The 15,571-nt window shown below is 40.6% G+C and overlaps 1 protein-coding gene across 2 annotated transcripts in view; it reads left to right on the forward strand.

Annotated features, from left to right (window-relative positions):
- Nucleotides 1-15,571, forward strand: part of macrod1 (mono-ADP ribosylhydrolase 1) — a 161,617-nt gene that overhangs the window by 3,914 nt on the left and 142,132 nt on the right. For both annotated transcript variants that reach the window (XM_049585298.1, XM_049585297.1), the window contains exon 3: nucleotides 743-850. In XM_049585298.1, the coding sequence (XP_049441255.1) occupies nucleotides 743-850 (108 nt within the window). The remainder of the gene's footprint in view (nucleotides 1-742; nucleotides 851-15,571) is intronic.

Here is a 15,571-nt window from a genome sequence, read left to right on the forward strand (position 1 = left end):
AGCAGCCGTCATCACGCATGGCTGTGGATATTTGTAGCATCCTCACCAGTAATTCATCACATTTCTCTAAACCATCATCGTGGCAAAATCTCAATCATCATTATTATTAAACGTCACAAGGATGATCAGTGATTCATTCATCGCGCTCATGTGAAAACTGACTTTACAAAGTGCTCCACAGGATAAAATGAAACGATCACCACTGGGGGGTGAATGTGAACAAAAGTAATGCTGAAATTTATCACTCAGAAATGATTCAAAATCAGCTTTATAAATGCACCATTAGTGAAGCTGGCAAATAAAAACAATGTTTTCCATCTCTCAACTAATATGCAATTTCCTGGTCTGAAGGATGAGGTGCACACATTCTCACTGCACAGGCTTCCTTTATGAATACCAGTTTATGTGTGGGGAAAAGGCGTAGGTATTGTTATTGTGCACACACATCATTTATGCATGTAGCCCCTGGTGTTATCAGATGTTTGACCATATCACATCAAATAACTTGCCAAATTATGAGCAACATAAGGAGAGCTGGAAGTACCTTGTATGCAAAATGTTATACATTCATATGTAAAAGCTTCTGATGCACACAAATCAACAAAATGGAGCACACACACAAACATTAACACACTGACATTAGATGTAACATCATCACAAGTTTATCACATATTACACATCAGGTGCTTCAATAACTGATTGATACGAAGTCAGTGTGTGTGTGTGTGTGTGTCATTTTCAGGCAGCTCTGGAAAACCTTTCTACCCGAGGAATGACAAGTTGGACCAGAAGATTTCCCTCTACAGCGGTGACATCACCAAGCTGGAGATAGACGCTATTGTCAATGCAGGTATGTGTGTGTGTAAATGAGTGAGTGTTTTTAGCTGGATTAGTGTGTAGGGTGGTCGTCCAATATGGTCATCAACAATCTAGTTTCACACATGATAAGATAAAATGAAAAACAAGATAAGCAACTAATTTCTTCTATTTGCAACAAAATAGTATTTATAATAATAGCATTCAGTGGGGGAAAAAGAAGCACGTGCACAAGAACAATACGAAGGAGGAAGCCAACCAGTGGCAGAATAAGAGAAAAGGATTATGGATTTAAAAAAATTGGTGCTGAACTGAGCGCAGCCCCCAGTCTGTTTGTGCATCGATGTGAATTTACTGTATATAAATTTAGCACAAAACAACTGTGAGGGTGGTTTGAGCTCATTATGGGTATGTTGTGTTCTCGGGGTGTGGGAGGGACAGCTACAGGCTTTTATATGTTTACCAACAGGTTTGTACCGTAGAGTTTCTTTAAATTAGTGTACATGCAGTATACGAGAACACAAGAGCAACAAAAAGGTTTGAAATCAGAGGGGATTGCTGACTGGCTCACCTGGAAACTTCAAAAGTAGGCAGAGCAGCCTGAAAGCAGAGGTGGTGTTTGTGTGAAGTCTAAGTACTGAACAAATTAGAGGTAAACTGCTGTGAAATGGAACTGTGTGAAATAACTAGAGTTAAAGCACCAGTTTGTGACTTGTATGAAAATGTTTGTCATATTTGCTGCAACTATCACTACATCCGCAAAGTGTTACATGAGACAGAGAGTCTATAAAGAAAGAATTATGTCCCTCCTCCTCCTCCTCCTCCTCCTCCTTGAAGTACGTCTATGGCGTTCGCTAGAATCGACCACGGTGCACCGAAAACAACCAGTCGGAGCCGAGGAGTCTCTAACGCAGCTGTCAATATTTCAATCACTGAGGTCAAACTGTAGAAACTCGGCAATTCTGTCACTGTATTGTCTATTTCCCGCCTCAGATGTCTTCAGAAACATATTTTAGTGTACTGTTTAGCTGTAGAGTAGAGCAGACAGAGTATATATTCATTTTTTCATCATTCATCTCTAGAGTTATTCGAAACACCTAGATGGCGTGGCTCGGACGCATCATCAGTGATAAACCCAGGGTCATAGGGTGTTTCGGGTCTTTGATCATCAGACACCCTCACCTGGGCGACACACCCGGGGGTCATCAGTGCCTGGTCTGTGTCCAAGCAGCACGCTACACCATGGATCTGCCCTCTTGACCCACAGCCACCTTGAGGCTTTTTCTGCAGCCTCACTGATGTTTCTGGTGGCTTTCCTCTCCTGCAACCTACTGATGCCAAGGAGCCCGAGTGCCCGGTGCACAGATTGCCCCGGGAAACCCTGCAGCCCACTTTGATTGGCTCACAGCAGGCCCTCCAACCACTCTCTCTACAGGCCTCTGACAGCTGAAGATATTTGGCCTCATGTCTCATGTATTGCTGTGTGAACATAGTGACAGTTTCAGCAAATATAGCAAAAGGTTATTTTTTTTATAAAAGTTACCAACCATAGCTATTAACTGATGTGAATTTTAAAGGTTAATACCAGCTCCTGAGATGTAGTCTATATAGCTGCTCTCTTGTGAAAGCAGAAACTGGTCCAATCAGCTGTCTGTGAACACAGCTAGTCATAATTTTATTTGGGTACCACATCAGGAGTAGTTTACACATACTATAGAGGCTTTGTAAAGGCATATAAATGGTCCGGACGAGCTGCATGTGTACACAAAGATGGTGTTTTGTTTTCATAAGGGTCCCTGCACACCAGACTATTTATGTAGTTTCCCCGAGGTGTTTGTTCTGGGGACACTTACTACATCTGTTACTGCATCCAAACAAACATCTGGTTTGTTGCATTAGCTGATGCAATTGCAACTAATAATTATTTTTGTTATCAATTGATTAATTTTTTTGACTGATCAACCAATTAAAAGTCTATTTAATGTTGCAAAATTGTGAAAAAATGTCCATCAAAAGTTCTGATTGCCTAAAGTCTTTAAATGTCTTATTTTGTCCTTCTGATTGTCCAGAACCCAAATATATATTAAAGATAATTATTACCATTTGCCATATTTGTTGTGTTTAGAGAATTTATAGCATGAAGTAGTTGTCATAATTGTTTTTTGTCAGATTATGTATCAACTAGTTGTTTCAGCTGACAGAACAGTGAACACACACTAAAATGAAGTCGGCAATAAATAATTTTGACATGGTGACAAAAATTTCACAATGCTCTGCAGACAATAAGAAAAATAATTTGTACAAAGGTTAATCGTGATTAAAATATCAATACTTACGAGGAAAACATTTATTAATACTGGAATGTAATAATTTGGGCTTTCCATAGAGAAACCAAAGTATAGCCTTATTCAAAAGTCATTCCTCCTCACACAGCGCGGAAAAAAATGCAAATATAACTAGCCAAAACGCCAAATGATAGTGAATCTTGGGTTGGCTTTTACTTCTATTTTTGCTGGTAAACAATTTTACAAATGGTAACCGACAATCCCGCATGGTATACCTATAAAATCTTAACTGTTATAACTGGAGCTGCAGCTTGCCAAATAATATGATAATTGATTAATCAATTTGAGTATTTTTTTAAAGAAAAAAAAAAAATCAGTATTCTTTGATTTCAGCTTTTTAAATGTGAATATTTTCTGGTTTCTTTTCTCCCTTTATGACAGTAAACTGAACATTTTTGAATTTTGGATAAAACAAGATATTTGGGGATGTCATCTTGGACTTTGGGAAACATTGATGGACACTTAACACCAATTTCTGACAGTTTATAGACCAAACAACTGATTGATTAATCAAGAAAATAATCAACAATGAGAATAATTGTCAGTTGCAGCCCTGGACATAACTGACCTTAATAACAATAAGCAGACACCAAATCCAGTAAAAAGCCAATAACATCAGTGGATATACTTTATTGCTCTAACCGAATACATTTTGATAAAATGCGTCAAATGATCGTTTTAAAGCAGAATTTAAAAAGTTTTCCCAACATTTTGAAGACAGGCGTACTTCCACCCATCAGTTGTTGTTTCCAGCTCTTACAAGTAGGATTAGAGATTAGAGTCTTTTCCAGTGACCATTAGATGGAGCCAAAAGCCAGTTCATTAACTGAAGACCTTTTCCCACAAGGCTGTTTGGGCATTTGGGGGAAATTTAATCGGTGTCTTGGCACAGACGGTGCATCGGGGGAGAGCGAGGCAGGCCAGCGTGCCTAAATGATGCTTGATGATGAGGCTTTAGCAGAAAATGATAGATCTTCATTGGCAGCTGACTGTCAGCAGGTGTACACTGTGCCAGCATCCAGTGAATATGTTGATCTTTCACTCCCTCATTTATGGCAGTGTTTGTGTGCTTTCATGCATCTGCCTGCAAATGTTAAAGTAATTATGTTTGTGTGTATACAGTAAGTAATTGTAATTTGTCTCCTGTGTGTCCGTTGAGGCGACTTTGTGTTGCGGTGTGTGTGTGTGTGTGTGTGTTTTACAAGAGCTTTTTACAGAGTCGCACAATGCAAAGTAGCATGGAATTAACAAGAGGAAACAGCTAGTAAAGTGTCATTTAGCAGAGAGGACGAGGCAAGGTGAGGGAGGGAGACTGGAAAAAAAAAATACAACAATGCCAGAGGAAACATGACTGAGAGATGGAGCGTGAGAGGGAGTCAGCACGCCGACTCACAAAAAGCGAGGGGAGAGTCTGGAGGAGTGAAAAGAAGGAGATAAAAGAGAGGTAGGGAGAGGACACAGGCTATTATTTAAATCTCGGACTGCATTGCCATGGCAACAAGCAGGTACAGGGTTCCCACAAAGGGGTATTTGGGCAGCAAAGTCCGATAATTCTTTTTCTGTTTGACTGACTGGCTGGCCAGCTGACCGGCTCCGGAGTCATTTTGTCGACTAAGCGGCTGACCTTTTCAGTCGATGACTAACTGATTGACTAAGAGGCTTTCAGTGATGTCAGTCGCACTTAAAGAGATATGACATTAAAATAAAAGAGAGGAGCGAACAGACATCGAGGGAGAAGAGAACAATTAGAAAAGAGACAGTTAGTTACGCTCGTTTAGGAAATTGCTCGCACGCTTATTCTCCTGTTGCAGATCTAACAGCAAAGCACCAGCGTTAAAAAAGCGGCCAAATCAGCGCCTGTGGTTTTTGACATGTGGAGGGGAGTGTTGTGGATTTTTTTCCTGGCTGCTATGAGAGGCCTTGAAGAATCATTTAGCACATAACACAGCACACATTCAATGGAAGCCAACTGTGGCCAATTATACGCTATACTGGCAGACTGGTAGGCAGGTTGGGAGGGGGGCTTCCAGGCCTGGCTGCTGATGAGCAATTGACTGCAGACACAAAAAACCACACATATGTAGATGTGGATGCATGTGGGTATAGACACAGAAACAAGGGTGGAGGTGTGGTTTCAACACTGGGGGGTGGATGCATATGAAATAGGGAGTTTGGGGGTCGTCCTTCAGGAAATTCTTAAGCCCCAAACACTTATTTTTCTTTATTCTGGTGAACTTTTCTGCATCAATTTATTGTCTTTAATTTTATCAAAGTAAAAGTCCTTTGTTACTTTAATGTTTTAGATGCACATGGTCTAAATACGCCTTTGCACAGAAGCACCAAAGACCTGTGAATTAACAGGTGGAAACTAATATGCAGCTCCGCCCTGTCTCTTCCTTTCTTCCTTCCTTCCTTGGCTTACTCAGCGCAGATTGATCAGGTAAAGAGGGCGTTGCAGGGAGGCCGGGCCAGCACTGTTTGTCGTTTGTGTCGCTCTCAATAAAGATCGAATTTACAGTAACTCTCCACTCCTCCCCCTTCTCCTCCTCTTCTCCTCCCCCTCCTCCTCCCCCCACTCCCTCCTTCCTTCCACACTTTTACAGCCCCTGGCTCCTGCCCACTCCTATAAAACACTACAAACATAAAAACCCACAAGCACTTAAGAGCCGTCCTGGTGAGGAGGTGGGGGGGAATATGGGGGGGAGGAGACGGCAGGCAGAAACATCCTCCTCTTTACACCCCTCAATCACTCCGTCCGGAGAAGGAGAGAGCGAGATGGAGGGGAGGATATATTGTCTCTGATGGGCTAGCTGATTAAGATGGATTGCACAATGAAATGTCTTTGGAGTGATGAGTTCGTGGAGTATGCGCACGCGAGTGTGTGTGTGGATACGACGTCTCTGCAACTAACTTTGCATTAAAACCTTTTTTCAAATTGATTAAATGCAAATTTGCTTAGCTCTACTGAGCTGCATTTTCACTCGCAAAAGTTTTATTCCTCATTTCCATTCCAGCACTTACTCTCAGCCGCCGTTGTGTTTATCTTGTTTGACATTAAAGACCTTTTATTTTTGGCCTACCTTCTTTTTTTTTTTTTTCTCCACGTAGAATTGAACTTTAATTGAAAAAGATTTCAAAACTGGACACACAAGTTCTCTCAGTATTTTTTTGTGTAATGTCCTTTTTTTTTTCTTCCAGTGGAGCTAACTGTGTGTGTGAGAGTAAATGCGGCGGCAGAGTCGGCTGATAAATCTTTCAGGCTAGACTATAAAAAACTGTCCCTAAAATTAAGCCGTGCACCGTCAAGTGATAAAGAATATTCTGGTCCTATCTCAGTCTTTAGAGCTTGAGCCACTTGTCATCGTCACAGTGTCTGCTTGCTGAGAGGGTGTGTGTGTGATGATACAGAACTCACACCATTGCACACGTGTTTGGATGTATTGACATGATTACATACATGTTCTCTGCATGTGTACACCCAGTCAGCCACACCTGCATGTGCCACAAATAGACAGCATGCATGAACTGTGCTCTCTCTCTATATATATATATGTGTGTGTGTGTGTGTGTGTGTGTGCGGTGTGATGTGTGGAGGGGTGGTGCATGAGTGGTGTACTTTTGCGTGTGTCTTGAGCGCAGGTGTCCTATCATGTTTGTGTGCGCATGAGATAGGGTCTCCCAGGTTTTCCTCTGCAGGTCAGAGATAAAGCTGTTGGTTGGCGCTGGAAACCCACTCACCGTGGCAACAGCTGAGAGATACAAGATTAGAGCCAATAGTTTTCCTGGCCTGCAGGTGACAGACAGGATGTGAGGGAGAGAGAGTGTCTGTATAGACTGTACTGTAACTTCCTCACAGATAAGAAACCTAGAAAGAAAGCCTGGATGGACGGATGAGAGGATGGATAGCAGGGGCAGGAGGCTGACAAAGAGAGATGAAAAAGAGGGTCAGAAAGTCACAAGGCAGGTGTGTCAACACTTTGTCTCACCTGCAGATTCCACATTACCGTCAGTTTGGTGTCATTGTGACGTATAGGCTTTAAAAAGGAACATTTTGGGTCACAAGGACAGGCATTTCTTCAGATAAGCAAAACATGCCAGTTATGACTAATGGAAGAGTTGGAAAGCTTTATAATATTCACAGAATAACTTCAGATGCTGATCAAAGCCTGAAGCTTGACTTGTCGGGAATCAAAATAAAAGTTTGTTTGTGTGCTTGATGCAAAGGTCAGAAACAAGCTCGACTCAAAGTCAACACATATTCATTAATACATACATGTTTTTCTCTATTGCCTGTGGATCCTTTTATCAGTCTTTGTCTTCTTTCTAAATTGGGAGGTTTTGGCAGGTCACTGAATGCAGCACAGGCAGAACTCTTCTTTTTTTCTCCTTTAGCAGCTCTTTGTGGAGTTTTGAGGTAGATAACTGATCACTCGATCTAAACCTGGCGGCAGATGTTTTAATCATTAGCGTTAGTTCAGGCAGGACACGATGTCAAGCTCAGCTCACATCCTAGCTACATTGGCTGATCTCAAACAGCCCAGTCAACTGATGGAGCAGCTGATTGATGGAAGGGAGTCAGCTGATAGATCACATGATTCCTTTCTATGCAACCATTTGACGAATCTCATTCAGGGCGCCCTATTTAAACTGCTCTGGCCTGTTGCTGCTTTGTCTGCAAGCCGCTTTGAAACCCACTTCCACCCCAGCTCCTCCTTTTCATGCTGTGTCTGACTTATCAATGTCATTTTTGTTTGTCATTGATGCTGCTCTGTTTTGTTCCTGGGGGAGGGTCTTTGCTGTTGCTCTCCCTGCCTCAGGCTTTCCTTTTTTGCATGTGGAAGTGCAGAGAGGTGTGCTCTCTCCACCTTAGACTGTCCACATAGGCACGTGGAAGAGTTTTTCTGCATAGGCCCAAGGAAAAGCAGAGAGGCCCCAGTACAGAGCCATACCACCAAATATAATACTGCAAATGGAAATAAACTTTTATTTGACTTAAGTGTCCCTGACTGAAATAAATGAATGTGTGGGAAACCTTGCATTAAGTGGCATCTAGCGGTGAAGTTGCCGTGGGCCTAGCATGTAGGAGAACTATAGTGGCTGACTCAAAAATGCATGCCACTGTTCATTTTGTCCTTTCTGGGACACTCTAGAGGCATAATAGCAGACTTGAGGACCCACTCCGTATGTGGATATCAATGGCTCATTCTAAGGTAACAGAAACAAAACAATTCTTAGTTGCAGGTGATGACACACTACAGAAAACATATTTATTACGTTATACAATATTTCTGCCAGTATATACCCCCTAAACCTTACACATAGTAAATCAGTGATATAAACAATAAGATTCACATTTTGAGTTGCTTCAGTAAAACACAGTAAACGTGAAATCAGAAATTTAACTGAATAACGACTGCCAACAAGCGTCACTTTCTTCCCTCTGTTTTTCAGTCACATTTTTATCACACTCCTGTCAAGCAGTTTGTTTTTGGGGGTTGGAAAGTTTTTCAGAGACATGTTTCAGCCTGTGTTCTCGCTCACCATCTTTATAACATTCACATGACAAAGTATTTCTCGACTGCTTGACAGATGTTTGATGACTGCCTCGTTGGTTACTCCTGGTGCTTGAGTTGTCAAGTGATGGTACCTCGCTGCCTCGCTCCAGTTGTTTTAGTGGCACAAACTGCTGTTGTGAACGCGTTACGACTTTTAAATGTCTCATCCTTGAAAAGAACTCCACTTTTTCACATCTAGTTTCTGTTTTTGCTGATTATTCTATTGTTAGTTGATTAGAGATTGTGTCTGTAAAACGTCAGAAAATGTATTTTATTGTAGTGTAATGTGTGTTATTTTTTAGCGCTACAATGATTAATCCATTAATTGATCAGTCAATCACCAGAAAATGAGTGCCAAACTATTTTGATAATTGATAAATTGCTTCTGCCATTTTTCAAGCAAAAATATCTCTCTGATTTCAGCCTCTCAAATCTCATTTTCCTTGTCTTATGTAACAATCAATTACACGTCTGTATGTTAGCGGAGGTGGCACGCCTCCACTGTACAGGGAACAGGAAAAGTCTGATATGGTAATCAGAGCTTCAACATGATCTCACTTTATGTAAACTGTAAAGACAGAATAATCTAAAACCAGAAAATGGTTAAAAAGTTGAATTAAAATAAAATGCGTCTTGAAATGAAGACATTATTTCAGCAAAGACAATATCAACTTAAAGAAGTATTTAGCTGCTGGACAGATGGTCTTTTCATAAACTGGGCTGTCTGTGCAGTAGAGAGATGCAAATTATTTTTAAATTTGTACTTTATGACCAGAGAAAACAAAGCTGTGGCATTTGCCTTTGCTCAGAGGTAAAAAAACAAAAACAAAACAAAAACCCTATACCCCAATAAACGATTTTGCTGGTGGGTGATGTAATGCAAGCTTGTCTGTTTTGACACAGGATACAAATGTGTTTCTGAAAACATTTTAGGCAAGAAGTAGGCAATGCTGTGACAGAATCTTGGTTCATATTTGATCAGCACTGCCTAGTTTTACAGATAGATCAGTTTGGTCTGAGTTTTAAAGAAGGGGGGGGGTCTCTCTTGATTTGCCTCTACACTCTTTGCGTCTGTGATTGCGGGCAAACAAACACGCAGAAGTACAATCTGTAGTTAAAGCAACAGCCCTAGAGAAAAGGAAAAGCGAATTGAACTGGGAGATTTGGGTGCTGCTAAGATCAACCAGTCAATCATCATTTATTTGTCACATGGAAATAATACATGGTAAAACTCTAGCGAAATGGGATCCCATCAGCTCCTTGAACTTGTGCACTGTGATTAAGTCTTTTTTTTTTTTTTTTTTTTTAGTCTTCTTACATCGTTTGCTGATGTCTTATAATTGTCCATGATCCCAGATGGTTTTGGTTGTGGAATGATTCAACTGTCCACACATACTGACCTTAACCAGCCATCTGCAGGGTCGCTCTTCCTCAACACAGCAGCGTGGCACCGCAGTCACCTCTACACGGTGAAATGTTACAGCAGTGATCCACAGCTGGACAGGGAGCACCTCACATTCCCACCGACACACCAGGTTTTATTCACTGTAAAGCACCCTCCTCTCCTTCTCTCACCAGAGTCCTCTGCTCTGTCAGATTGGCATATAGAAAAGGAGCAGCCTGGCTGAATGGTGCTGTGCACGATTTAGCCAAGTTTCAATGAAGCACATGGCATTACAGTTCCTGATGAACGTCTGTACAGTGGCGAGCGGGTTACTAGTTCAGATGGAGGGAAGTTAACCACAGTTCATTTACACATACTACTCTCACTGTTATGATACAAACCTGGTTGAAAATTGGCAAAGTACCCCTTTAATGTTTCATTATTTCGATGTGCTGTGTGAGGATGGGTGTGTGTGGGATAAGCATCAATAATTGAACATCAGTGTTTTTTGAGCTTGGATGCTTCCATCGGGCGCAATATAAATTCGACCCAGCAGAGGAGCATCTTTTATTGATTCCAGAGAGGTCTGTGGTTGATGATGACCGATAGCTGTAGTGGGGTTTGGTTGAGGAGCTTTGGGGTTTATAGAGGATGAAGAGGATGAGGGGACAGGGGAGTTGGGAAGGCATGGCTCAGTGCACTCAGACAGACAGACAGACAGGCAGCAGGACATCGACTAGAGCAGCTGGATGAGACAGTTGAGAGAGATGTGCTCGGTGAACCTGTTTGGTGATTTTAAGAGGATAAACCAGGCGAACCCTCGGTTCTGCAGGTAGAGCCCCTTACATGAGCATTACTCTACAGTGGCACAGCTTCACACTCCTTCTGCAAGGCTTCACTGATTCTTAGCTGGCTTTGTCAATGGAGCTTAGCGCTCTGCTTAGCGCCAAAATCAGCCTGGCAGACATCCGTGCTTTCGCCACTCTGCTAGAGTGTGTATGGAAGATTGTCAGGCCTGACTTGTTGTTGTAAATTGCTTCAGAGCGGCTAAAATTGTTTTTCAGATCTCACCTGAGCTGCGTTTTTCTCATTTGACTGGAGTAATAGGGGACATAGAGTGGAAATCTTTGCATGCTTAACCACTTTATAAGGGATTTTCCAGCATCAGGCCAAGGATTAAGTGATTTTTGTCACAGATCTACTTTGAATGCCACAGTATCTACTCCAGTCTCAGCGCTTAAGCCGTTGATAGTCTGTTTGTTTTAAGTATGTGCATCATGTAACACTTATTAGAGGATAATCAATTTGTAGCCAGCTGTAGCATTTTTTCCTCCCTGCCTGAGGAATTAATGTTTTCAAGGCTGCATTTCACCCGTTAGATGGCTGCCACTTTTTCATCAAGTCACTTATCCAAGGTTTTAATCAGGAGGGACGTGTTGTTGTGATCCATCCAGCCTCCTTGGTAGTAACAGGGGTCAGAGGAGGTGATGGAAAGCCCAGAACAGAGACTGTTGAGGTCCCACAGGCCCCCACACTGAGAGCTCTTTATGTCTCTCTGTGCTGCAGTTACCATACATCTACCCTAGAGCTCTTGTCAGCTCTTCTTAGGACGGGCTCACATTACAAGATGCAAAATGTCACACCAAGTTTGCTATCGCAGACAAATATTTCACGTGTGTGTGTGCATGCTCCAAGAAAGCCCCAAAACAGATACTATAAAATGGGCCTGAGTGTGTTTATGTGTGTGTTTTCATGCACAATTGGTGCTTAAATTAAAGAAAGATAAATTAAAAATCTCCCCCTCAGCCGACCTTTCTGCTTCTGTGAGAATTAATATAGAGTTGTATTGTTTACTCAAAAAGTAGAACAGGTTCATACGCTGCTGCTGCTGCTGCTGCTGCTCTGAAGCAGAACGGGTTACAGATCCCTCATGAAATGCACTATGACTCCCTGCTGTAGTAACTGTACTTCCTTAGCTCCAGTTCCTATAGCAGCAGTATCCTCACTGCGCTGACTTTGTGTTTTGTGAAGCAGCGCTAATGGACACGTTCTCACAATATGCCCGTCAAATGTCTGTACGCACTTACAGAGGCAAATTGGCTTTGCTGATGCTGCTTCAGTTTCAGAGTAAATATGATGTGCTGTCAAAGCTTGGCCCTACAATGGCCACCTCTCCACTCTACAGCTACTAAACCAGGACTAAATTACAGCGGTGGGCATCGAGCAGAGAGTGCCAAATGGGGACGTTAACCCGTTTTATTTTTAGTGGAAAGAGGATTTGTTGTGCAAAAGCCAATGAAAGAGTGTGAGGGTAAAATCCATCCGAGTCTGATCTGTATGGATTTTAATCAGCGAGGTCAACAGTAAGCAGTGGTAATGATAGGCAGGGTCAAAGACTGGGCCGAGTACTTGTGGTGCACCACAAAGAATATTAAGAAGTTTACAATGATTATGAAAAATGTTTTATATATTGAAGAAATGTCCTGCTTTTTTTGTGGAAGGTAGCAGCTGTTTGTGGTGCCCAGCAAGATCATTCCTGAACATTTTCATTAGCTTACTGTAGACCTGCAACACTTGTTTTAATTATCAGTTACTCTGCTGAATGCTTTGTTGATTAGTGGATGAATCATATGGTTAATAAAATGTCCATAAAATAAAACACCCTTCTTAGGATCCCAGAGCCTGAGGTCATGTTGGTCATGGACCCAGAGGCAGGTTGAGTTGGAGCCAAGTTTCTTAAGTTGAAAACAAAGAGCGTTAGTGGGTGGAGCAGTGAAGGAACAAGTATTGAGATCTTTTACTTGTGTAAAATTATCATAAAAATACTCTGTTAAAAGTAAAAGTCCTGCATTCAGGATTTGACCTAAGTAAAAGTTTTAATATCCACCAAAATTATTGTGTGTACACAGGTTTTTTAAAACTTGTATAAACCCACTAAAAATAGGCTCTAGACTCCTTTTCCATTGTCAGCAGTCGAGAGCAGCTCTACAACAAGCAAGTGTGCCTTTCTGTGTGTGTGTGTCGTGTTTTTTGGTACACCACGTTTAACATCACAAACAGGCCGGAGAACAGGTAAACAGCTGAGAAGAGCGTGGAGGCCTATGAAAACGTCATGGTGGTTACTTCTTTTTATGCATCTCTTAGTTATTCAGTCTCTCTTTCAAACTCAGTGCAGACTAATTTGGATCAATGTTTGAGCGCTGCTTGGGTGGAGACAGACGATATATTGTGGTGGTGCGTTGTTGCATCTTGGTGGTAAAGGAGCAAAAATTTGCATGTTCACCTGGGTGCTCTGTTCCCATCAATGACGATCGGAGCGGGAGGCGATAAATACCTGTGACTACTGCGGAGTCATTTGACCCGGGTGTGAATGCCGATTAAAACATTTCCCATTGGATTAAAAAGCCAGATGTTAGTGGGTTTTTTGTAACGTGGGAAAGGGTCTTCAGGGTTATATACAAAATTTAGTTAAAATATCAAAAGTAGAATGGCTCCTATTACTGGGTCATAGTATTTTGTAATATTGGATTATTACTGTTACTGATTCATTAATATTCAAATAAATAACACTTAAATGTTTGTGCTGGGTGAGGTGAGGCTAATTTTAGCTACTTTATATAATGTTTGGTGTTTCAATCTATAAAAGTGTACCATATTTTATAGTTTAATGATATTTTTTAAGTAATATCATGATCTTTAAAGTAATTTGTATCACCAGCTGTCAAATAAATGCACTGGAATTGTATATGTAAATACCCAAGCAAAGTGCGCGTACTTCAAAACTGTTCTAAGTCAGAACTTATAATAAATGCTCTTAATTACTCTCCACTACTTGTGGTCAGTTTAAACAGTTCACATGGTAAAAAAATTGTCGACATTTCCATCACAAGAACCTTTCTCAAGACATATTCTATTTTATGATTGTTTTTTAACTAATGTAAAGTGTCTTTGCATACCATGAAAAGTGCTCTATAAATAAAATGCATTATAATTGTTATTATATTCAAGCATCATGAATTGACAAAGTGCTTTAATACAGCCCATAATTACATGATGTTCTGCAGCAGTGTTGGACGTGTGTCCATTATCACACAGAAACACTCAAGATTCACCATCCAGAGCCAGTGTTGTCCATTAATTCAAGGGCTCACTCAGAATAGGCTGATACACATTTAAAATCCCCCTCACACCATTAAAAAACATTGTTTCAAGTGTAAGAGAAATATACATAAGATGTAGCCCATTTAAACAAATGTCTGTACCATAAACCATTTAAATATACTATATATATATATATATATATATATATATATATATATATATATATATATATATATAGGACTCCATGACAGGCATCAGATTGCTTGTTTTATCCAAACAGCTTAAATCTAAAAGATATTAAGATCACTTTCATTCCAGACAAAGAAAAGCAGGACACATTCACATTTTAGAGCCTGAAAGCTGTAATTTTTTTGTGTGGTTTTGTTTGAAGATTTACTTATTCATAATAGATATTAAAATGTTACTGTTTGAATTGAATGAATTTGAATTCCATCAAATAAAAGAGGAATTGATTAGCAGGGACACTCAGCTATCTTTGCCTGTATGCAAAATGACAGGAGGCCAGGGCCAGTTAATAAACAAATATGTACAATATTTATCAGATAAAATGAATAAAGGAAGCAAATCCTGTCACAGCAGCCCTACATAAGCCAGGTGTATGTCTGTGTTTATAGGATTTGAGGACACTTCAAATGTCTGGGATTTACCCGAACATTTCCTGGGGGTGTTGTAGAGTAAAGAGACTCAAAACACAGGACTGGACATTTGAGAGTTTACTCAAGAGAAAGCCAAAGAATTAGTACATCATGACAATTTATAGTGTCTGACACAGAACAGTATCAGTTGACACACCTACAGCTCTCCAGTACACATTGAATGGTGTTTCCTGTCACTTGGACTACTGTTTTCCTGTTATTCAGGCAACAGGCTCCGAGAATAATTGCTGATCGTCACAACCAAATTCGTCCAGAATCATGCCAGATCATTTAGCTTAAGTCACACATAAATGTGCTTAGATATAATATTTTCCTTCTGCAGCAAAGACTGGACTTCATGGAACCTGTTTTTATTAAAAAGTGTTCTTTATAGATTTGTTAGCATGAAAGGAAAAATGAAATATAAATCTTTAATGTTAGTAGAGTAGCCTGTCACTGAGGAGACATGCTCACCATAATTACCAAGATCCCTATAAAGTAATATTGCTTCTGAAGTGAGCTAATATCCAAACTATAGTAATTTCTCTCTATTTGTTTTGAGGCTTCTCACTTAATCCTCCTCATGATTTTAAAATACATATCAAATAAATAGAAAATTACTCCTCCACGCCCACTTGAAGTGCCTCGTTTTGATGGTAAAGTAAATTAAAGGCTGTAGGCGTATTTCATATCTTTAAGGCTTGAGATGATCTG

The sequence above is a fragment of the Epinephelus fuscoguttatus genome, linkage group LG9, assembly GCF_011397635.1.
Source record: "Epinephelus fuscoguttatus linkage group LG9, E.fuscoguttatus.final_Chr_v1".
In the NCBI taxonomy this organism is placed as follows: Eukaryota; Metazoa; Chordata; class Actinopteri; order Perciformes; family Serranidae; genus Epinephelus; species Epinephelus fuscoguttatus.